Consider the following 24,103-nt stretch of genomic DNA (forward strand, 5'->3'; position numbering starts at 1 on the left):
GAGAAGGCAGACATCTCTGCAGCCGATATCTCCAAAACTCAGGCAACTATGCCAAAACGATAGATGGATAAATAGCACTACAGGTGCGAGGAAAAATATGTATTTTGGATTTTAGGGTGAGCTGTCCCTTTACAATTGAGCTGTAAGCGCTGACAACACTAATAATAACGATTCGAGTGTAGGTCAGTTGGAGTCATTCAGCAAGGCCGACAAAAACGACCCTACCCTGATCTTTATTTAGTGTGACTGCAGCTTCCTTGCACTCAGCCCTGCTTCATTTCCCTTCGCTGGCCAAGGTGGAGACTGCGTCTCCTTCTCTCCTTTCACTTCCTCCCTTTGGCTCTTAAAGGGCCACCTTGTTGATTTTCAACCAGCTTTTTATCATTACGGAATCAGTAGTAGTATTATGCAAATGAACAGTTTATCTGGCCTGGACCGAGAGCTCCCCCGTTCATTCACAGAAATTCTCGGTCCAAATGATGTCATAATAATCATGTAATTTGGAACATTTTTGCCAGGATGTCACTATCACTATTACTTTCACAGTCATTATTGCTGAACGTCCTCGACTAAATGACATCATTATGACATCATTTGGACCAGGAAGTTCTGTGAAAGAACGGGGAGCTCTCGATTGTCCATTTGCATATAGCATACTCCTGATTTTGTAATGATACAAAGTTGGTTGAAAATCATCAAAGTGGCTCTTTAAGTTGTGTTTTAGCTCTTCATTCTATGAAGTCCTCCACCTGCCTCTTGGTATCCCACTCCCATCTTCTCGCTTTTGTTCAATCCACCTGGCTCATTGTGGCACAAGGCTGGCTTGTCTGTCTCTAGATCCACATCTAGCTCCATTCTCAAGGCCTCTACCATCACCTCACTGTCCCTGGGTCTGACCTCTACTCTTGCTTCCTACGTTCCATCACCGATCGTCCCTGAGCTCATCACACATTGTGAGAGCATTGGTGGTCTCTCAGGCCCTTTTTCTATTGACCAACTCCCTCTGTCCTTCAGCCAACACCCCAGGGAGACATCAGAAGAGCAATCTGTGGTACAGTACAGCATCCCTCATTATGTACATTTGCAAAGACAACATAATGATGGTCTGTCCTCTCTTTTATGAATTCCCTTTCTACGTGGTCAATAATATTTGAGATGATACCTGTGAACCCGGGAACTCAGCACTGAAGAAGCTGAAAATCGTCACTTTGGGACAGAAATGGAGTCCATTTCGTTTTTAAAGCTATGGGATGATCTATCAATTCAGACAATATAAAAGACCACTGTACAAATGCCATGTTAAACATTTATTTCCTTTCAAATATAAAAGTACAACTCTAGTCAGTGCTTTACAGACAGGATCATTCTGCATGACAATTACAATTGTGCCATGAAGGAAAACTGAAAAGTAATGTAAACATTGTACATGCAGCAACATGTGGGGACAACATGCGTGTGAATTTGAACATCGCATTTGGACCAAATTCAGCGACGCAAACAGCTGGTACAAAAACACCTTTTCTCTTCCTTTGCTTTGCCCACAGTAAGAGCTAAGGATTCATTTCAGGTTGTTCCGTGTCAAAATGCCAAACAGTTTAGTATCAGCTCATTCAGGCATAGAGCATCCGATAGAGAGGCAAAGTGAACGTCACTTCCTGCTTCAGCACTGTACCAGAGATTTTCTTCCGCAATTTATTTTCCCCTAGAGATTTCGTAAAATGCTCATAAAAATAGTTTTACTTAGTCAAACCAAACGGTTCAGCTATATTTAGAATCGGGAGAGACCACCGAACATTTCACTCAGACCAAACAAAAAAAACCCAGAAACAACATTTTCTTTCAACCCGCATTTTTTTACGTTTTGGTCCGAGTTAAATGTTACGCGGTCTCTCCTGTTTCTAAATATATCTGAACCGTTTGGTTTGAACATGTAAAACTATTTTTATAAGCATTTTACGAAATGTCTATGGGGAAAATAAATGGCGGATGAAGATCTCTGGTACAGTGCTGAAGCAGGAAGTGACGTTCCACTTAAATATACACATGCTCTTAAGACTTGTAATCAACCTCAACTCTCTTGGATATCTTGCCTATATTATGTCTTTCTGGTGATCTTGTCTGCCAGACATGTGCTGAACAACAAGCAGGGTCTGAATAGATCGAGGTGGAGGCTGGGAACATGACCGAGTGTTTGAACAGGCACAATAGACAGGTGGCAGGCAGACAGGAGAACGTGTGGCCAGTTGGGTGTACTTGCTCTACCCGCGTGTCCCTATCCGTAACACCCATCCCCCACCACCACCACCGCCGCCATCTCCAACCCCTCTCCTCGTCCCTGATGAGGTCGTAACACCTCTGCAGTTGTGTCAGGAAACAGCTCCGTTAAGCTTGAATCAAAGCCTGCTGTGTACATCTTGCAGAAGGTCTTCAGCAGGGGAGAAGATCTTCAGCAGGGGAGAAGGTCTTCAAAGAAATATGGGTCAAAACATCGACATCTGCAATGCAGAGATTCTCAGAACTCAGTATGGTCATCCGGATGACATAAGCAGATTGACACCAGGACACACGGGGTCCACTAACACGCTGTTTATTAGCTTCACAGTAAACTGGAGATGGATGAGAGCAGGCAGCTGGCTTGGCATGGTGGCTTTTATCAATGCGTGTTGACTTGATATTAGATCTAAGAGGCTGGTCACATAGCACCAAAATAATCGTCAGTGGAGTAAACGAAGGAGCACTCTAAAGAAACCAGCTACGTGTATCTACACTTGAACCCTCTTGCTCTCTGAAACATCAACAACTGGTTGTGATGATATGGAGAGATCTCACTGAGATGATCATTTGAAAGCCTAAAGCTAAATTCTGAACGTAAATATTGAATCTTTGCAGGAATGAATTTGCACCAGTGTTTGAGGTTCTGTGGCCACAAGAATGTTTTGCACACTTGAAATGAAAAATCGATGTTCGGAATCCCAGTTGGAATTTTTGAATGCTCGCAACTTAACGTTTGTATTAATTGGATTAACGGTTACCGTTACATGGAACTACAACATTTGACATGTAAAGCAATTGCACCTTCAGCAGCTTTCACTACGAAGCCTGGGATTGATGTCAGTCTTTTCTCAACAGCTTCAAGCTCTCAAATTGTGCCAGTGATATCGCTCCATAACGCTGGTTTACACAGAATAAATTGTGCCAGTGATATCGATCCATAATGCTGGTTTACACAGAATAAATTGTGCCAGTGATATGGCTCCATAATGCTGGTTTACACAGAATCAAAACAGAGCAATGTATTGCATCAAGGGCGTCCATCTCCTTTCGTCCATCAAGAATTCACAGTTGGATGGAATGTACTCATTATAAAGAGACACTAAGTATAAGCTGCCATTTAACATACATGTGAACACAATCATTATGGCAGATAGAAAAAACAACAACTATATACATATAAAAATTCATTGACAAATCAAATAATTTACAATATCTGTTAATATATTATGCTGTGAGGCCTACAGTACGTGAAATGAAAATTAAGTATAATAATTTGATAGATGTTTTTAGGCCAGTTCCAACACATAGGCTATCTAAATACCTAGTCTGGCTTTGAGTGTGGCTGCAGGCAGCATGTTATTTCAAAATCGGCCTGTCGGAATTTAACGTCGAGGCATTTAATATGCCATGTAAATAGCCCATCCATCATTCAGACAAAAGTAGACGCTGGCAGAAAAGCCTTTTAACATATTAGTGCTGGACGAAAGATCAAACTGACAACATGGCTCACCACTCCCCAAGGGCCTCAATTAAAATATGTGCACACTTCAACAACAGATGGCTCTTACAAATCTTGTTGAATAAAATTGTATATTATGTAAATTAGCAATACCGATGCCCACTAGTGTAAGTGCAGATCTCTTTTTGATGAGAGGTGACATCACATAGCAATCAATCACGTACCACCGAGTTAGTGGTTCAGCGTGTCGCGCAGTGATGTTACATGTATAAAAGGCTTGTAGCAAATGGAAATGTACTAGCCGACGTCTGTTCGTACATGCATGAGAGTGTGTACCTGTGAGCGTGTGTGCTTGTGCAGACCATCAGCCTAATCTGTGGTTTGTTTAGCTCGAGCATGAGTCCACGGGGGCGCTGCAGCGGAGAGGCTGTTTGAAGAGCAGGGTCTTCACTCCTGCTGCTTCGACAACAAGCTTTCATTGAAGGCTCCAGTTGCATTTCGTGACAAAATAAACACTCTCTCCTAGCAGCTGCGCTTTTTGTGCCTGGGAGGAGCGCACCGTCGAAAATGGAGGATGATTTCTTTGCTCGATTGGCTGTGTGCTCAGCAAGCGATATTGTCATTTGGGGCATTCAGCATCTGTAGAGGGAGGATAGCAGCCAGTAAAAAAAAGTGAAACTCGCTCATTTGTCCCTTTGCGCTCCAGTGAATATCGAGGCAGCATGAGGGAGACTGGGCTGAAGCAATCTGAAGGCCCACTTGACATGATCAAAGTGGGAATAGGCGGTTGAATGGATCGCACTCACTTGCAAATGATAGCTTCATCTCTTCTTCTGTGTACTTACCAAAGCCACTGTTTCTCTTCAACAAGATCAACAAATATCTTGTCACATATTACTACCATATATGGAAACGATTTATTTAGCCAAATTCCTTTCAAGAAAAATAAATACGCTGTCATCTCATTCTCATCTGATTTACGTGGACAAATAACAACCAGTGATACGTTATAATACAAAACACAGACGGCCTGTGACTGTTCAGTTCATTGTAGGGCCTTTGAGAAAGCTCGAGGCTGATTGGCAGCTGTCCACCACGGACATGGCTGGAACGCAGTGCGTAGCTCCGAGGTCATAAGTGCTCATGGGACCGTGGGACGCGCGCGGGGGGGGGTGTTTGGGATTAAGAGGGGGAGGTCACAGGGGTCAGATGGCTTTGGTGGCCCTGCGAGGTGGCAGCGGCGTGGAGCCCCGCTGCGAGCGCTTGTTGTTCCCGCTGTACAGAGAGGAATTGGAGGCGTTGGCCGGCGCCTGCTGTTGGCGGAGGGTGCGCCGAGGGTCCCCCCCCGGACCCCCCCGCAGCAGCAGGACGTCCCGCACGGCCCCGCGGAAGGGCTTGCTGACGAAGCAGTAGAGGAAGAAGTTGACGGCCGTGTTGAGCATGGCCAGCATGTTGGACAGGTCGTAGGCCAGGTGGACGCGCCAGTCGCTGTGAACCGAGGACACGTACAGGTGGTAGATGACCACGGCGGTCCTGGGCGCCCACAGCACCGAGAACACGGAGGTGATGGCCAGCAGCATGGCGGTGGTTTTGCCCAGGCGTGGTTTTGCCTGGGGCCCGCCGCACTCCTCCTGGCAGCACTGTCGCCTCTGCCTGGCCCTCAGCGTGTGGATGATGAGCGAGTTCAGCACCAGGAAGACGCTGCAGGGCAGGAAGTAAATGATGACCACGTGCGTCCATATGAGGGCAGTGTCCAGCGCAGTGGGCGGGTGGCTGTTCCTCCACATGTCCGACCACCAGAAGAAAGGCACGCCCGACGCCAGCGACAGTGCCAGCACGGCCGCAATGATCTTCCTGGTGCGCGCTGGGTAGCTGATCGTGCGGTGCAGGAGGGGGTGGCACAGCGCCACGTAGCGGTCCACGGTGAGGGGCACGGTGGACCAGATGGAGGCGTGGTTGGCGGCGAACTCGGCGGCGCTGACCCAGTGCAGCAGGAGGACGGGGACGTCTCGGTGGAACACAGCCGTCTCCAGCAGGAAGCCCACGAAGATGATGAAGAGCTGGGAGAGGATGTCGGAGCCGGTCACTGCCAGCAGGTAGTAGTATAGAGCCTTCTTGGTGCGGGACGCCAGTCTGGACAAGGCCACCGCTGTCAGAATATTCACTGATAGAGAAACAGAGGATCAGAGAAGACAACATCAAATTAGCTGCTATTTAGCATATTGCACTACATGGAAATGTATTTTGTAGGAAGAAGGGGTTAAAGGAACAGTTCACCCAAAAATGAAAATTGCAAGTAAAACCGAAGTCAAAGGTGACTGGTTTTTTCTCCACTTGTGCAGGCAACCGCACCTGTGTGTTCTCTGGGTAAGTAGATGGTGACAGAAATTAATTTTTTGGGTGAACTGTTCCTTTAAGCAGTCCTGTTGTTTTTGCACCAAATATGATGTGCACGTGCATTCGCAGCAGTGTGAGTTACAAAACATTGATTTTAACGGTCTGTCGGCAGAGCGTGTCATCTATCTGCCAGTAAGTATTTATATACAGTACAGACTGTTTTTGTCAAACATCTCGATAACAGCAGGATATTTCCACCACAGCTATTTGGAGAACACGGCCAGTCTTAGAGCTCTTTGCCCCTACAGTTGTTGACTCTGGCCCTCTGGCCTTTCTTATTTCCCTTTGGGGGTAATTACTCTACCATGCCCTTGATGCGGCCCAGAGGTCATCTGGAGGCTTTGTCTCATCTCGTTCTGAACCCCGTCCTCTCATCCACCCACTGCTGGATCAATACCAACTCACTGCCATCAGCACGCCTGTCTGTCATGTAGGCCCGGGGCAGGAATGACAACAACGCTGATGAGAATGCTGTCCATCAAAGTGACTGGTATCTTCCCCCCCCCCTTCCTCTGGATTGTTGAGATGTTAATTTTGGACACATTTTGGCTCAGGGGATGTAGAGTGACAAGGAGAGATGCCAAAGAAGTGACGGATGGCTGGAGACAGTGTTGTAGTCAAGTCTCGAGTCCGAGTCGAGTCACGAGTCCCCAGTGTTGAGTCCGAGTCTGGTCTGAGTCTGAGTCTGAGTCTGAGTCTGAGTCTGAGTCTGAGTCTGAGGCTGAGTCCGGAGTAACTGAACATGAGCGTGAAACCACATATAGATGGAACATGTGCCTGTCCTTGCATGAAATTAAATAATGTCACAGTATTAATATAGCTATCTATCAATATACAGTATGCCAAATTATTAGGGCCACTTACAAAAATCAATCAATCAATCAATCAATCAATCAATCAATCAATCAATCAATCCTCAAGTCCAAGTCATCAGTGCTCAAGTCCAAGTTGAGTCCCGAGTCCCGAGGATGAGTCCAGGACTCGGACTCCTGGACTCGAGTACTACAACACTGGCTGGGGGAGAGACGGATGGATGGATACTCATCAAATCAAACAGAAAGTGATTATGACACTATTAGATGATTGTTATCTGACCTGTGGAAGGAGCCTTCACTGCTGCATCATGTGCTACAACAGTATATTACCACACTGGTCCACAAATTAATCTTGTGCTGCTATCACTATCGGTATGAAGAGATAACAATGGAGAAATACAAAATAGTGCTTGGTGGATTGTGATTGCGGTTTAATGCGAACACTAGTTGAATAATGATCAGTTCATGTAATTCTGACCTTAGATCCTAATGCATTTGGAGATTCACTGCATTATATTTGAGGTGTACCTGGTACTCCTACACACAGGAGAGCGCTGTAGTAGATCACAGGGATGAAGCCCAAGACACATTTGGACTTCTCCGGTTCCAGGCCCTGCTCCTGGTGGCTGGCCACCGTCACATTGGGCCAGTCAATCATGACCTTGTTGCTTCTCCTGGAAATTAGATACAAGTATAGAGAAATGTTGTCAGGACACTGAGTTGATGTTTCAACCAAGAATGCAAGAAGAAACGGGGGAAAGGGAAGACTGTGACTTTGTGAACTTATTATAGTTCAGAGCAGTTGCAATGCTAAGTTCTGCTTTATGAGTGGTTACTTCAACACATGCCATCCAAAAATGCTAAATAGGGATGCTATTTATGCATGCTATTATGCTATTAGCATTTATGCAATGCTAAATAACCGAACTTACCGATATTGTCAATGTATTTGCTCCAGAATTAAAGTGTATATATATATATATATATATATATATATATATATATATATATATATATATATATATATATATATATATATATATATACTGTATATACATGTATATATATACACACATACTATGCCAAGAGATTGATGCTAGGCAAATGGTGTTTGGGTAGCGGCGTTGTGTTTTTAGCTTGTTTTCCCCACCGAGACAGAAACTGTGTTAATAGAGGTTGAGTAAAGCCATTGAGTTTGGACCCAGTCAATTAAACTGGAAGTCCACAACAACAGATGGGCAGACAGCGATGACCCCTGTCACCCTGCGTTAAGTCATTACCGTCCTCCCTCTGTCTCCGTCTCCCCGTCTCACCTCTTCACCTGGGTGCCGTCCATCCTGTTTTTCGGCGTCTATCTCTCCTTTCCTTTAATTTACCTGGCTCATCCATGCAAGGCATATTTGGCCTGCGTTATCTCGCAGGCTCTCAGTGACAAACCATTTGTGGGTACTCAACCAGCGTGAGTGGATCAGGGCGATCACTCTGACTAACAGTTGTTGTTCAGCCTCAAACTAAATTATAGTCCATTTAAAGGCCATTCATGCACCAAACCCCTGCATACACATCACGTGGCTGGCACAATTTATAGCCTGTAGCATGAATGTGATCATAAAATAAGACTGCCTCTTTGCAATTTCTGCCAAAGTCACTCCCACTTTCTATTTATGTGCACCAGAGCGATTCGTTTACAATTACAATTTCTTACAATTAATTATGAAATACCAAACCAAGCGATTCAGCTATATCTGGAATCACTCGGACCAAAAACAAAACATATATTTTTTTATCCGCAATTTTTTTAAAGTTTTGGTCTCATGATTCCAAATAGCTATAGCTGAATCGCTTGGTTTGACCAAGGAAAACAATTTGTATACGCATTTTTCAGCTTCCAGGTCTCGTAAACACGAGTTCACGACTTCGAAATGATGAATGAAGGCCGCAACTATGTATAGAATTGGTGATGTTATTACTGCCCACCCCACAAATCTTATCTTCAATGTATGCATCGCCAGTCATCATCATATATCCAGAATCAGAATCACTTTTATTGCCACAGTATGCAAGATTACATACAAGGAATTTGTCTTAGTGTCATTATGCAGCGTAGCGGTCATGTCAATATTCAGAGAAAAAAAAGAAAAAGAAAAAAAGACAATGACATTGTCATATTGCAATCCAATATATACAATATATACACGATTAGAGTACATTTTGGATTGATTCAGCATCCCACTTATGGAGGCATGGAGGTAGCTCTATACAATGTTACAGAAAAATGTGACTTACCAACTGATATGTCATTCTTTATCACTCCCTCCAGGAAAACACCACACCATGGTTCTTATGCCATGATAGCCTATACATTTAAAGCTGCAGTAGGGGATATATTATTTAATTCTAATTTTGGTTACGTAGACGACTGACGACCAATCGGGTTAGCATAAACAGCAATAAAACACACGTAAATGTTTTCACTCAGCATTCAAAATCCATTAACAAATCTATTTATTTATTTATTTGGCACAATTCCATCTTTGCCGTCGATACGGGTGCAGTCGTCCCAGCTGGAGTGTTCTGGAGCAGAGTGGTCCCTGTTTCTGCAGTTGCTGCTTTTTTTTCCTCCTGATTTTCCCCTTTTTTCTCCCCAATTGTACTTGGCCAATCTTTCCCCCTGCTGCCCCGGTCGCTGCTACACCCTCTGCCGATCTGAGGAGAGCCGAGACTAGCACCATGCTTCCTCCGACACATGCACAGTTGCCAGCCGCTTCTTTACACCTGACAGGGGGAGGAGCTTCACCAGCAGGATGTAGAACGTGGGAGGATTGCAGTTGCTGCTGTTGCTGGTCTTCTTCCAGCTGGAGTGTTCTGGAGAAGAGTGGTCCCTGCTTCTGCAGTTGCTGCTGTTGCTGGTCTTCTTCCAGCTGGAGTGTTCTGAAGAGTGGTCCCTGTTTCTGCAGTTGCTGGTCTTCTTCCAGCTGGAGTGTTCTGAAGAAGAGTGGTCCCTGTTTCTGCAGTTGCTGGTCTTCTTCCAGCTGGAGTGTTCTGAAGAGTGGTCCCTGCTTCTGCTGTTGCTGGTCTTCTTCCAGCTGGAGTGTTCTGAAGAGTGGTCCCTGCTTCAGCAGTTGCTGGTCTTCTTCCAGCTGGAGTGTTCTGGAGAAGAGTGGTCCCTGTTTCTGCAGTTGCTGCTGTTGCTGGTCTTCTTCCAGCTGGAGTGTTCTGAAGAGTGGTCCCTGCTTCTGCAGTTGCTGGTCTTCTTCCAGCTGGAGTGTTCTGAAGAGTGGTCCCTGTTTCTGCAGTTGCTGCTGTTGCTGGTCTTCTTCCAGCTGGAGTGTTCTGAAGAAGAGTGGTCCCTGTTTCTGCAGTTGCTGCTGTTGCTGGTCTTCTTCCAGCTGGAGTGTTCTGAAGAGTGGTCCCTGCTTCTGCAGTTGCTGGTCTTCTTCCAGCTGGAGTGTTCTGAAGAAGAGTGGTCCCTGTTTCTGCAGTTGCTGGTCTTCTTCCAGCTGGAGCTGGTCTTCTTCCAGCTGGAACAATTGGACCAGCTGCAGGGCTAAGAGGTAGTCCTGGTCGATCTGCCTCTGCTGCTCCTGTGCAGTGTAGGGCTGTCGCACGGCTCCCTGAGGGGAAGCGGCTCTCTGAGGAGGGTGACACAGCCTGAAGTCCGAGTCGCAGAATTTCCCATCTCCCTGCACGTTATGCAGAAACTCCCACACCACACCCTCCTCTCGGAGGAAGCCCTGGTCCGTCACCAGCAGGTACAGGTGACCCTTGTGTTTGGTCATGGTGCTGAAGTGGTTGTTCCTGAAGAAGACCGAGATCTCTCCCTCCCGGGCCGTGGTGCTGAGCTCACACAGGCCGTGGTAGGACAGCTGAGTGGATGTGGACTCCAGGAACTGCTCTGCTACCAGGCCTTGGCTGACTCGGCTGCTGTCTGCAGAGTGTTTGTAGTGGATGATCTTCTCCACCAGCTGGTTGTAACTCAGCCCCCCCACCGCCGTCACCATCTCCGGACTGTGTGGGTCGAGCAGCCAGCCGTGGTACAGTGTGATGTCGAGCAGGTCGAAGGGGATGCACTCGGGCGTGTACTCGAAGTCCGTCACGCCCGTGAAGCGCACGTTCACGTCCAGACCCGTGCACAGCTTAGGCAGCACCGCTATGGCATCGCTCACGTTCTGTTGGAAGTCGAGCTCCGTGCCATCTGCCTTCTCTCTGGGTGTCGCGGACAACACACGGTCTGCCAGATGAGACATCATCTCTTCAGTAGTGATGACTTCAGTCTGAGCCGGCAGCTTGACCTTCCTGCACAGGAAGAGTGTGTTCATGATGGCCAGCAGGGAGCAGGGCCCACTCTCACTCTGGGTGACGATGGGCGTCTTCTTCTTCTTCCAGGTGATCCACCTCACCAGGTGGCAGGTGGTGGCTCGTAGGCTGCTTGTCATCGGGTCACTGTGGACTGGTAAGCTGACAGTGCTCGCCATTAACCACTTCGTATTCACTTGTACTACCAAGTACAAGTGAATACGACAAGTGAAGATCTACCGTCTGTGTGACCTAGTGCCCGTCTACTGGTCCTATTTCACCACCAGCAGGGTAGGATTTATGACATCACCTATGATGTCACTATGCAGAGAGGGATATGACATCACTGATGATGTCACTATGCAGAGAGGGGTATATGACACCACTGATTATGTCACCAGTGGAGCGGTTGCTCCCTGCAATTGATGATGTCACGAGATTGTACACACATTTGGAGGTGAAAGAATATTCTCCCTACAAAAATGTCAAAAAGATTTTTGGAGGTTTTGTAACAGCTGTTGCCGCGACTACAACCAAGCAGACCAACCAGCCAGTGGGTGTGAAGATGTGGTAAAAATACATACATATAAAATACAATTCCTGGCAGTATTACTGTTTCAAATTTGAATTATCCGTGAAACCTTGTAGCTTTGATTACCGCGATTATCGCTGCTTCACAGAGTGCTTGCTGTTTGCTAGTTTATTCAACGTTTATTAAAAGCACCAAATCCGATACAAGTAAAATGTTTATGCAAACAAAAAGTGCATGTTGCTGCTAATTCTATTTGTGGTTTTCAATACATAGGTGTATCAGTACTTTTTTGAACATTTTCAGCACATTTTAACAATGACGTGACGATACTGATAACCGCAATCATTTTGGTTACCATAATCATGACGTGAAATGTTCATACCGTTTCATCTACTTACAGCTATTTTCCTGCACTTCTCTAGTCTCAGCTGGAGTAATCTATCAAGAAGCCTTTATTACACTATACTGTACATACCCTTTGGCACAAAGGCATAAGCCAGGCTATAAATTAAACAACACACATCCTAGTCTAGGATGTGTTGTTTCCTGGAACAACTCATGTGCACGGTAGTTGTGAATGCTGGGATTCCACTCTGTTCTGTTGTTCTTCTGAAAAACGTTCTACTCATAAGCGAGCAAGCTGGGTTAATCAGATGAAAACACACTGGAGTTTCACCCCTTGTTATGTAAGAGCGCCCCACTTGCTGAGATAGTATGTCCTGGTAATAATAGTGCAACTCCCAGGGGAGAGTGTAGGGAGTCTGCATATACATTCGCCCATATACTATTTGACCTGAGGCAACTACACACCTCTGTTTCTATATTCGCGCAGGAGTGCTGCAATGTAGCAACTGATGATACAATAACTGTTGGATAATGTAATAAAACCTGTTCATGTAATGCGTTGCTAGATAATACTGACATTAGATTATTACATTAACCAGTGATTAATAATTCACAAGCAGTGTTCCATATTCTCACTGATGATGTAATTGAATTGACTGGAGCCTTATGTCCCATAGGGGCTGAAAAGGATTAGGCTAAGTAAGTAGTAATAATCTGATAATTCAATTAGAAGTATTACGGTACATTATTAATCAATATTATATTACATCCTCTGTTAAAAAACATGTTTCACCCTGAATAATGACTGGTTAATATAGTAACATAATGTTATTGTACTGTAATATCCGGCAGTTGATTGCATTTTCTATTACATTTTTGACTCCTTCTAAAGGGACATTCTTACATTTTGACAAGTTATGACATTTGTCAGTTATTCATCATCAGTTACCACAAGCACCTCAAACAACAAGAACATTAACAGTAGGTACTGCTATTAGACAACATGGGAAATTAAAACAGTACAATAATAAACCAAAGATGAAATTGAACCCTAAGCACCACGACTGAAACCAGACAGCGTGGTTAGGTCTGCCTCACAGGACAGCATACTGTAGCTGATGTTTCGTATGTGCAGAGAGCAGACACCTGATCCGTTTGCTCATGTGCCTGGTCTCGGGACCAGCTGACAGAAAGATGATAGTTGTGAATGAGGGACCGGCCCGCTGTGAGGTTGCCGGCGAAATATTGCAAACAACGACCAATCGATAAGCCCCCACACACCACCCGCCTCACTCCTCTTTACACCTGGAGGCAGTAAATAAACAACATCTTTATACACGAAGCTTGCTGCTTCTGTTGCTCTAATTGCTGTTCATCACACTTCCTACTTTGCTCTGCAGCAGGCTCATCATCACAGCCTGTCCCGGAGGCACAACACATTCTAAGGGTGGGAATAATAATAATAATAATAATAATGATTGGATTTATATAGCGCCTTTCCAAGTGCTCAAAGCGCTTCACAGAATCATTATTCGTTCACACCATTCGTACCCATTCATGTCTACATTCATACCAATCATACGAGGCAAGGAGGGTTAGGTGTCTTGCCCAAGGACACAGCCACAGCAGCTGGGAGGGAGCAGGGATCGAACTGCCAACCCTTGCGCCATTGGCCGACCCGCTCTACCTCCTGAGCTAAAGCCGCCCCAGAATAGAGTTGCCTTCCTCCTCCCCATCACTTCCTCCACAACATAGTAGGGCTATTTAGACGATACGGCCACAAATATATATCACAATAATATACGGTACTTCCTCGTATCAGTGTGTTAACACTATAAACGCCACGGGGGAAAACGGCCAAGAACGCCCATGTATGTCACAACGGATGTCGGCGCCTATAAACGTGTCTGAAAAAAACGAATGTGCCAAGTCTGTTGTACTCTGCTTGAACGTATCACCCTGACATCGCTCCCTGCAATGAGTCGGTGACTGATAATATCGGAAATTTATTTAAAAGAAATCATTGTGATTGATATAAAATAATTGAAGTAAAAGTTATTTAGTCGGAGATTCGGCGAACTTGAACGATTTGATATGATTTCAGGTCTCATGAGAGGAAGAGGTGTAACAAGCATCCAGAGTGCATGGATACAGTTATTGGAAGAGAAAGAGATTGATACAGTCTTTTGTTTATGTGGTGCATAATGACGCATAGAGAGCCGACAGCATAGATAAAGTTAGCTCTGATACAGGAGCATTGTGCAGCACACTAATCTGTGGTACAGAGATTACATGTACATGTGTGATGAGACAGTTACATTGCTGACATGGAAGGACAGTTTGTGATAGATTAGGATTCCTGTGGTTGGACATGCGAGATCAAATGGTGTGTAGAGAGTTGAAAAGTGTGTGAGTGTTAAGGTTAGATGTGCTTATGATGACAGTATATGTGTTTGTATTTAAGTGAATGATGAAGGCTCTGATGGTTAAAATCAGTTATTGATGCATATTTTATTGCGATGTATAATCATATTTATTTAGCCATATTGTCCACGCCTACACAGATGAACTTCTTAATGTGGCAGTCAGTCAATCGTGACTGTCGGACCGTTTTCTTACACAAGGGAAATCTACTATTGGATATAGAACTGATGACTGACTCCATCACTGGGCCAGTCAAGCATCATCATCACATCAGCAGGCAGCAACATCCTCAGATGAAGCTCCCGGAAAAGCTGATCTGAGACGGTCGGAAACCCTTTAACCATGGCAGCTGAAGCTAGTAGCCTCCAGGCGGCTGAAGATCAGAGGCCAAAGCATGTTTCTGGTTATTTCAGATGCTCTTCCCAGGGTTGGAGATGCAGCTGGAGGCAGGGGAAAGGGGACCTGCGTGGGGTTTCAATGGCCAGGAAGGAAGCTGCACTGAACTCTATCTGTTGTCCTTCACTGAGTCCCTTTAATTATTCATTGGGGGGGACTGCGCACCTGAAACAACAGCACTGGGAGACTGGCCTGGAAGATGCCTGCCAGCAGAGCCATACATTAAACATATCGCTGTTTCACACCAAAACGAGGAGAACACACGTCCATGTTAGCGAGGAAAGTGAGAAGGATAGTTTTGCTTGACAGCTTGTGTGGATGCTGGAGAACACTCAGCTGGGACGTATCAGGACAAATCTTAACAGGGTCTATTCTGCCTGATTGCCGATTAAAGAAGTTGAATTGACTCATCTTCGTACAGTTGCGCTGCTGCTCAAAAGTTCACAAGTTCCACAACGCTGACCTGTGGCCGATGTTGTTAGGGAGACAGAATCCAGAAGTGCATTTTGGCGCTAGAGATCACAGGCTAATATGATGACAAACGCCTCACGCAAAACACTTAGAGTGTAGGGAGGGGGTGAAATAACAAGAACGCACTTGAAACAAATTTCAGATGAAAAAAGAAGGAGAAAGAATCCAAGACAATGTGGATTACAGTCCTCACTGTTTTCCAGACTCACTTTGACTGTATATGACTGAATCTGCATCTGACGTTAGTGATGTGTAACAGTGCTGATTAATACACAAGAAACAGTCACATTTTTATAGCGGTTTTCCCCCAATGTCAAAGCCCTAGTTCATAAACTTGAATGGATGATTTGTGTCCCCTTGTATGGTCAGTCCCAGTGTTGGTGCGTGCATCCCGCAGCCAAGTGGAGGCTCTTACCTTCACATCCACTCTTCACATCCACTCTCCTGTCTGTGTCTTTCTCCCCTGGCACCTCCTAAAGAGTCCCCGACATGGCTGCTGGTCACACTCTCAAGCCACTGTGTGGAGGAGGAGGAGGAGGAGAACCCACTGTGGAGATGTGGAGGAGGAGAACCCACTGTGGAGAAGTGCAGGAGAACTGGGCTCCCAGCAGCCGGTACATCACTGCAACCAGTGAGAGAAAGGAAGAGGGGAGAAGTCAGGCAGAGGGGAGCGAAAAGGGAGAGTGAGAGAGAGGGAGAGGGAGGGAGGGAGAGAGGGAGGGGGCAAAGGAGTTGGGAGAGAGAGAGAGAGAGAGAGAGAGAGAGAGAGAGGGATTGATCTGTGGACGGGAGGAGGTGAATGAGGAAACTGATCATAGGAAGTGGAGTGACAAGGTGGGAGGTGGAGAATGTAATAGTGGAAAAACAGGATGGTGAAAAGCACAAGGAGTATAAAATGTGGCCTTATAAAAGAAAAAGGTTACTCGTCGTATTACCTGTGCAGACATGACGTGTGTGTCATCATCAGGTTTAACGAGGTCTCAGCGGGTTTGACCAGGTTGTGTTCAGACTGCCAATGAACCCTAACTCTCCAAATATAGCTGTGCCGCCTCCCTCCGTACACAGACGACACGCAGGGAGACAAACCAAGGATTAAGGAAGGTACCACCGATAAAGGCCTTACAATAAAATATCAGCTATATATCAGCTAATATCATGCATCCCTAAACCCAGCAGTAGGGTTTGAATGCATGATATTGGACTTTTTGCCAATAGCTGATATAGCTGCCTAGTATAATATAATAATAATAATAATAATAATAATAATAATATAGCTGCCTAGCTTCCTAATTGCATCTGTGTATTCACCTTATGTTCCAACACAGGGGTCAGCCACTTACTTCCTATTGTGTTGACACTTCCTGTGAGAGTAGGCTACTAGTGCATGACCAGGTAAAACAGACGGTGTTTTGAACAGGAAGTCATAACACAACTGGGTCAAGTGGGCGGGGCTACATAAGGTGAATAGAGAGGCAAAGTGAACGTCACTTCCTGCTTCAGCACTGTACTAGAGATTTTCTTCCGCCATTTATTTTCCAATAGACATTTCGTAAAATGCTTATAAAAAGAGTTTTACTTGGTCAAACCAAACGGTTCAGCTATATTTAGAATCGGGAGAGACCATAGAACATTTCACTCGGACCAAAACTTAAAAAAACAACATCGAAAAAATATTTCCTTGAAACCAGATTTTTTAAAACGTTTTAGTCGGACCAAAACATTAAAAAAAATCGGATATGCGGTAGCGGCTATCGGTTATGTGATCTCTCCTGTTTCTAAATATATCTGAACTGTTTGTTTTGAACAAGTACACCTATGTTTATAAGCATTTTACGAAATGTCGGTGGGAAAATAGATGGGGGATGAAAATCTCTGGTGCAGTGCTGAAGCAGGAAGTGACGTTCCACTTTGGCTCTCTATTCTTCGCAGCAGTTGGAAAGAACTAACACAATTACTAGTAAATCATCAGAATTGGCGGACGTGTGAGCCAAGTAACGCTGTGCATGCAAGACAAATGCGGCACTAATTTAGCAAAGAAAAACACCACTTCTCACAAATGCAAATTGTTGACGATAACAAGACTCCAAAGCAAACAGTGAAATGACCTGGATGAGATGCGTAGATTAGGAAAACAAATTCATGCATCAGCTTGGATCATCAGGCCGGGAAGCCTGTTGTTGGCAAACAGCGCGCGAACCTGAGTGAACTCATTTTGACCCAATATGGCTACCCCGCTGTTCACACGTAGGACTGCAGATAAGCATGAGGTGGAGGGGGAGGACGTCTCAGCGCAGCAGATAGATTGATGATCACTGTATGTGTTTGTTTGACATACACCACAATAGACCTTAAACTGCACTAGTGGTTCAGTCAAGCACATAATGAACCGCGGTGGCCAACAGTCCTGCGCAGGCATGGCACTATCCATCAGACCCATTGGATGGGGGTTGGGGGGGGGTTGTGGGGAGGTGTAGAAGGGGGACAAGGGGGTGGAGAGGGGAGGGGGGTAAATAAGGATGAAGCCGGATGTGAGCGGTTGAGCCCGGTGTTTTTCCTGCTTTATGATACTAATGCTTTGGCTGATATGCGTCACCACGCTCAACAACTTTCAACCATGTAGCCTACTGCTTCCTGTCCTCATTGGACTTATAGTTAGACAGTAATCAGATAGGTAGGACATGCATGGTTCTCACACTTATCATCATCATCAGCAGCAGCATATAAATGGCAGCTGGGGCTCTGTGTCTCCGTGTCTGTCCAACTGTTTCTCTGTCTGTCTCAGTGACATCATCTGTGACTGATATCATCAGTGATGTCATACATAGGCATTGTGACATGATCAGTGATGTCATAAATTCACTCACAGACACACACGGCTATAGTTCAGTGATGATGTCACTGATGACATCACTGATGATGTATCAGTGATGTCATGAATCCCACTGATGACATCATCAGTGATGTCATAAATTCACTCACACACACACACACACACACACACACACACACACACACACACAAAGTCACGAGAGATACTGAGGGAGAGAGAGGATAGGGAGAGGAGGAGACGGAGGGAGAGATAAGAGAGAGGGAAGAGACTGAGGGAGAGAGAGGGGGAGAGAGACTGAGGGAGAGAGAGAGGGAGACATTGTGCACGCGCCAATAGGGCAGGCAAGCCACACAGCAGCCGAGCAAGGCCGTGTAGCGTGTAGTCTTCAGAAATTGGCTAAGTGGGTGGCGGTGTGTGTCACGTCATCAGTGATGTCATTAGTTATGTTATCAGTGATGCCACTTGAGCAATTGTGATGTCATCAGTGATGTCACTCGAGCACCAGAGGGGCAGGATGGGGGGGAAATGGAGGGAGCAGTGGGTGGATAAATCCAGAAGGAGGAGGTGAGGGATGCCGGCTGGCATAAAACATCAAAGATGAAGAAGAAGAGAGCAAGCTCTCGGCAGGGAAACAGTGGGTGGATCCAGAAGAGGGCGGTAATGCAACATTGAGGATGCCAACTGCCATAAAACACCCAAAAGAAGAAGACGCAAGTGTGATGTAATCTTCCTGACTGAGGCTTAAAGGAGGACTTACCCCCTAGATATGTATTAGAACAGTGATTTGAAAATACCTATGGAAAAAAACAAGAAATGACATATACTCTTGTCTATACTAGACTCTTTGGCTGTGTTAAGTCAAGATTTTTTTTCGGAAATCGACGCCATTACAGTTTGCCTACTGCCTCGAAAATAATTTATTTGAGAGGGGCGATATCTTTATAAATATCAACAATTAGCCAACGCTGGTGGCCTGTATGGAAACAGAAAATCCTGAAATGGTTGATAGTTATATCAATTTGGCCATTCAGTGGCGAACTAGAAATTTAATTATTTTTGTCCCATTTTGTCCCATGTGTGTGTGCGTGGCTTGCATGTGGCTTGTCTAAACTTACGTTAAGAGCCTCGCTGCTCGCAGCACACAGCACACAGTGAGGACAAACCTCTCGCTCTGGGGTAACACAATGCGAGATTTCTCCACGTAATTCCCTCGTCTAACTAGAGATAAACCGCGCAATGAAATCCGTTTTTAATTTGCGTTTTGGGGCTTGGGGAGAGCTCTTCTCCTCCTCACACTGTTCCCATGCGAATCCCCCCGAGCAGCACACACACACAGACAGAGCCAGTCGCTCTGCTCTGCTGACTTGATTTCCATAAAAGTTGGCGTTGCTTGTACACAGTGATGATATTATATTAGCCGATATGTTTAGAGAAGCTTTGTCACATTGTCACGTCGTAGTATAGCGTTATATTTTACATGTCCGCTAAACTGCGACGAGATTTGTTTGCTGAAATGTCAGACTGTTGAAAGCCCCCGCCTCTCACTGCTGCTGTGTGCTGCTGCTGCTGCGCGCCCCCGCGGGTGCATGAGAGAGCAGACTGGCCGAGAGAAGTGCTTCTGAAGTCGGACTGATAGCCGCGGAAATGTCAGACTGTCATCATTCGAGCTTATCCAGGTAAGATATCAATAAAGTAATGACACATTCAGCGGGAAACTAACTATAATTAAGACATGTGCCAACTTTGACGACGTTTGGTTCAGTATTTTAAGAGCAAACTTCAATAGGAATAGGCTTGGAGTTCTGAGGAGCCGAAAGGGTACAGGGGGGGTAGGGGAGTAATTATCTTGAAATCCCATAGTCTTTGGGAACACTGTGACGTCAAAGTGTTCCTAATCTCCCATTCATTTGAGAAAAAAAAAAAAAGCAGTCTTTGACCCTAAGAGGGCGCTTATGCCAGGTATGCTGCTGAAAAATGATACAAATGGTAAAATGGCAACAGTTTGGTGTCAAATGTGGAAATTCTGACCAGAATTCTTCACACATCACCCCCAAAGTCATATATATTGGTTAAAAGCTGAAAAAAAGTGTTTTGGAGGTAAGTCCTCCTTTAAAGTGGTGTGGGAGTATTAAGTAGGGAGAAGAGGACAAGTGTCTCCACCCTAGGAATGGAGCACGCGTAGCATGCAAGATTCCTAGTATTAGAAAAGGGTGAAAATATGAGAATAGCCTTATGCTTATGACTTAGTTACATAACTGAAATCTATGGTTGAATGGTAAGAGTCCGTTTCCGCCCTTCCATTGTCTCATCATCTACCCTTTGTTCCTCACATTTAAGTACATTTTTATAGCTCCATCAATTCACTAAGTATGTCTCCTCTGCCCAATTCTGGGTCAAATGGAACCCTTGAATGGGAGCAGAACAGAATAGTTCCATTTCTGAACGAAGATGAGTAAGGAGAGCGATGCTGGGCTTGTTATCGGCGGACCTGGACCTCTTTCCACAGGAGGAGCAGTGAGTCACCATCCTGCATGAACAAGGTTCTGCCCCTCTAGGTCACACTCAAATATAATGAGCATCTCTGCACATGTTTACAACTCAAGGAGGCAATTTCACGCCTACAGAGTCTATCGGCAAAGCAGAGTTATGGTGGGCATCTCTCTCTCTCGCCACAGCCTGTCCCTCAGAAAACAACCGTGCCACAAGAAAATAAATCTCCCTAACCGAGCGAGGGAGAGAGGGAGAGAGGGAGGGAGGGAGAGAGGGAGGGAGGGAGGGAGGCACTCCATCTATCTAATGGAGTCGTTGCAGTGCGATAAACTGATGCTGAGGCAGAGTTCTCACAGGTCACCGCATCCTGCATGGCTGCCGTCCACAACCCTCCGCTTCCAAACTGTCATTCAGTGCAGCTTTCAAGCAATAAGACTCTCTGTAACATGAGGAGCTTTCCAAGCACACACACCCCCTCTCTCTCTCTCTCTCGCTCTCTGCAGAGTGTCTCTCTCTCTGTCTCTGTCTCTCTCTCTCTCTCTCTGTGTCTGTAGTTCTGCCACACAGCCATGACTTCATGTTGCAAGATTGTCCATGGCAGGCTAATCCCCCTGGAAAAAACCACAAATCGTTATCTTTGATCTGCTTATTGATAGGGTTGGGCAATATATTAATATTATATCTCTTGTGAAATGAGACTAGGTATCGCCTTAGATTTTGGATATCGTAATATCGTGATATGGCGATCGTATCGTGGTCGTAAAGGCAGCATTACAATAAAGCGATGTTAATTTTCTGGAATTTACAAGACTGTTGTAGCTGTTCTATTGACCCATCTTCTTGTTATCAGAATCAGAATCACTTTTATTGCCACAGTATGCAAGTTACATACGAGGAATTTGTCTTAGTGTCTGTATGCAGCGTAGCGTTCACATCAATATACAGAGATAAGAAGTAGGAAGATAATTAAAGACAATCACAAAGTTGCAAGTGCAATCAAATCGAATCAAATCGAGTAAATATACAATATGTACATGAGTGGTGAAGTGTTCTGTGGATAATAAGTATGAATTTACGTTGAATTTACATGGGATTTACAGGCTAAGTTAAATAGGCATTAAATGTGCAGGGAATTCACATGAATTTACAGTCCCACGTTATCACGTTATCACGGTAGAATGTACAGTTGTGCGTTATTAGCCTACTTCAGATCATACAATGACTCTATTTGGCTCATCATCATTCACTCAATTAAGGTCAAGCACCAAAATCACTTTGATTGATCGGCACCGATGAAATGAATGGCTCTGCCTTAGTTGTGTGAAAGCAGTAATCCCCCAGTCCATGTGATTAGAGAGCATCCATTAGATTTCAATCCATTGCTCTGGACTGAGTAATCAGTGTGCGTTTGCTCTGGATTAAGTAATCAGTGTGCGTTTGCTCTGGACTGAGTAATCAGTGTGCGTTTGCTCTGGACTGAGTAATCAGTGTGCGTTTGGAGGCAGCAAAACAACGTGTGGTGTAGCCATCCTCAGGCTGCCAGGGATAAGTCATTATCTGCTCGTTTCCATGACGAGGCCATGCCTCAGGGTGAAGAGACAGCATCTGATTGTAATGCTATTCATCAATCACATACTGGCTCCTAGGCCTACTGATGATGTGCGACTAGTGCGCCCTCTAGTGGATATGTGATGTAAATACCTATTAGTGTCAAGAGACAAGCATTATTTAACTACAGTTGATTGGTGGACACCCTTTTTTTTTTTTTTTTTTTTAACCTATCTATATCTTTTTTCAAGCTATGCTTGAGTTAAACAGCATGACAATATGTTAAAGAAAAAAATAGAAGAGAGGAAGAAACAAATAATAATAATAGGAACCAAAACTTCATTCCATACAATGGCAATTTGTAATGTAGGCCAGTGGTTCTCAAATGGGGGTCCGGGGACCCCCATGGGTTCGTGGCACTTTGCCAGGAGGTCCACGAAAAGTTTCCAGGAAAATAAAAATAAAAACTTAATTTTTTCTGCCAAAAGCTTCATAGTTCAACGAAAATATTGTATGCTTTAAATCTAAAATGGTTCATGGATTATATTCTAATCTAACAAACCTATCAATTTAGAAGTCATGCACGTTACCGTGGAAACAATTAAGCTTAGCCCAAAATCACAAATCAGAATGAGGGGGTCCCCGGTATATTTTCTATCTTGTAAGGGGTCCTTGGCTGAAAAACATTTGAGAACCTCTGATGTAGGCCACTGGGTGTATGACTGACATTTTGGCTGACAGCCAGACACAGTAGGCTCCCCTGTAGCCATGAGTCCGAGTGGGATAGAAGATCGCATCCTCTGGGATCCCCATTGACTTTGACAGGCACATGATGCGATCCATACACACAGGCAAGGGTCAACATTTACACCACACCACCAAACAGAATAGTACTTGACAAGATCTTGACAACGCGGTCTTACGTGTTGCCTTTTACTCGCATGTGGACTTGAGCTGGAGGTGTAGTTTGTGATCATGTATCTGTAGTTTTCAAAACGCGTGGATCTTGGTTGAAAATGACTATATTGATCCATATACTCCCTCTAATGAAGCATACGGTCTGCCTGAAGCAGTGAATAAATTGCCTGGATCTCTGTGTCACACACATGGACTGAATTGGCTGTACAGACTGACACACAAACAATGCAACATCATGTGAAGAGACTAACAACCAGGGACTGAATTCCACTATTGGCCTAATTCTGCATCTCACGAGTACTTCTTTGATCTGATTTTCACCAGACTTGTTGATATTTCATCAATGTTCAGCGCACAATGTGCAAACAATTAATTTATGCGTGTTTAACCCTTAATAGTTAACTATTGGATACATTATGACGCTTCTATTCTGACTGACATCCCATAGCATATACAGCTATCCTCCAAGTTGTTATAAAGACTTATTTCTCAATGATGATCAATGACCTGCACACCTGTGGTTAGATTGAATATCACACTATTTTTCCAGTCTTTGATTCTCTATCAGTGAAAGCCTACAGCTGTCTGAGGTCCCCCCATGGCCTACTCCCACATCAATGGCATGCAACGAGCGATAATACCCATAGGAAACTCTGAATCAAAGTGGTCGCCATAGAAACAACTATAGGCCAGATTCCACCCACCGATCGATGGATGGATGGGGCTCTGTGTGGTCAGCCGGATGTGCCCAGAAGAACCCGTGTCCCACATTCAGATACAGATACAGACCCCCCCCTCCTCCTCCACCACGGGGCCGACAGCGGGAGGCAGAAAGCGAGCGCACATCGACACAGGGACAGGACGGCGGCAGGATCGGTTGGCAGAGCTCATATTCTGAGTAAAGACAA

At 45.0% G+C, this 24,103-nt stretch overlaps 1 protein-coding gene and 1 pseudogene across 2 annotated transcripts; both read right to left on the reverse strand.

Annotated features, from left to right (window-relative positions):
- Positions 1-4,938: 4,938 nt before the first annotated feature.
- gpr142 (G protein-coupled receptor 142) lies at positions 4,939-7,603 on the reverse strand (the record flags this gene model as incomplete). Its single annotated transcript, XM_083635749.1, has 2 exons — positions 4,939-5,897; positions 7,474-7,603. The coding sequence occupies 2 exons, from the start codon at positions 7,601-7,603 to the stop codon at positions 4,939-4,941; spliced, it is 1,089 nt and encodes a 362-aa protein (XP_083491875.1).
- Positions 7,604-8,154: 551 nt separating this feature from the next.
- Positions 8,155-11,342, reverse strand: LOC310775583 (ubiquitin carboxyl-terminal hydrolase MINDY-1 pseudogene; annotated as a pseudogene). Its single transcript has 2 exons — positions 9,743-11,342; positions 8,155-8,159 (listed from the first exon to the last, which is right to left on the reverse strand). The product of its transcript is annotated as a ubiquitin carboxyl-terminal hydrolase MINDY-1 pseudogene (transcript).
- Between the last annotated feature and the right edge of the window lie 12,761 nt (positions 11,343-24,103).

The sequence above is a fragment of the Poromitra crassiceps genome (assembly GCF_964638095.1).
Source record: "Poromitra crassiceps genome assembly, chromosome: 4".
Taxonomy (NCBI): domain Eukaryota; kingdom Metazoa; phylum Chordata; class Actinopteri; order Beryciformes; family Melamphaidae; genus Poromitra; species Poromitra crassiceps.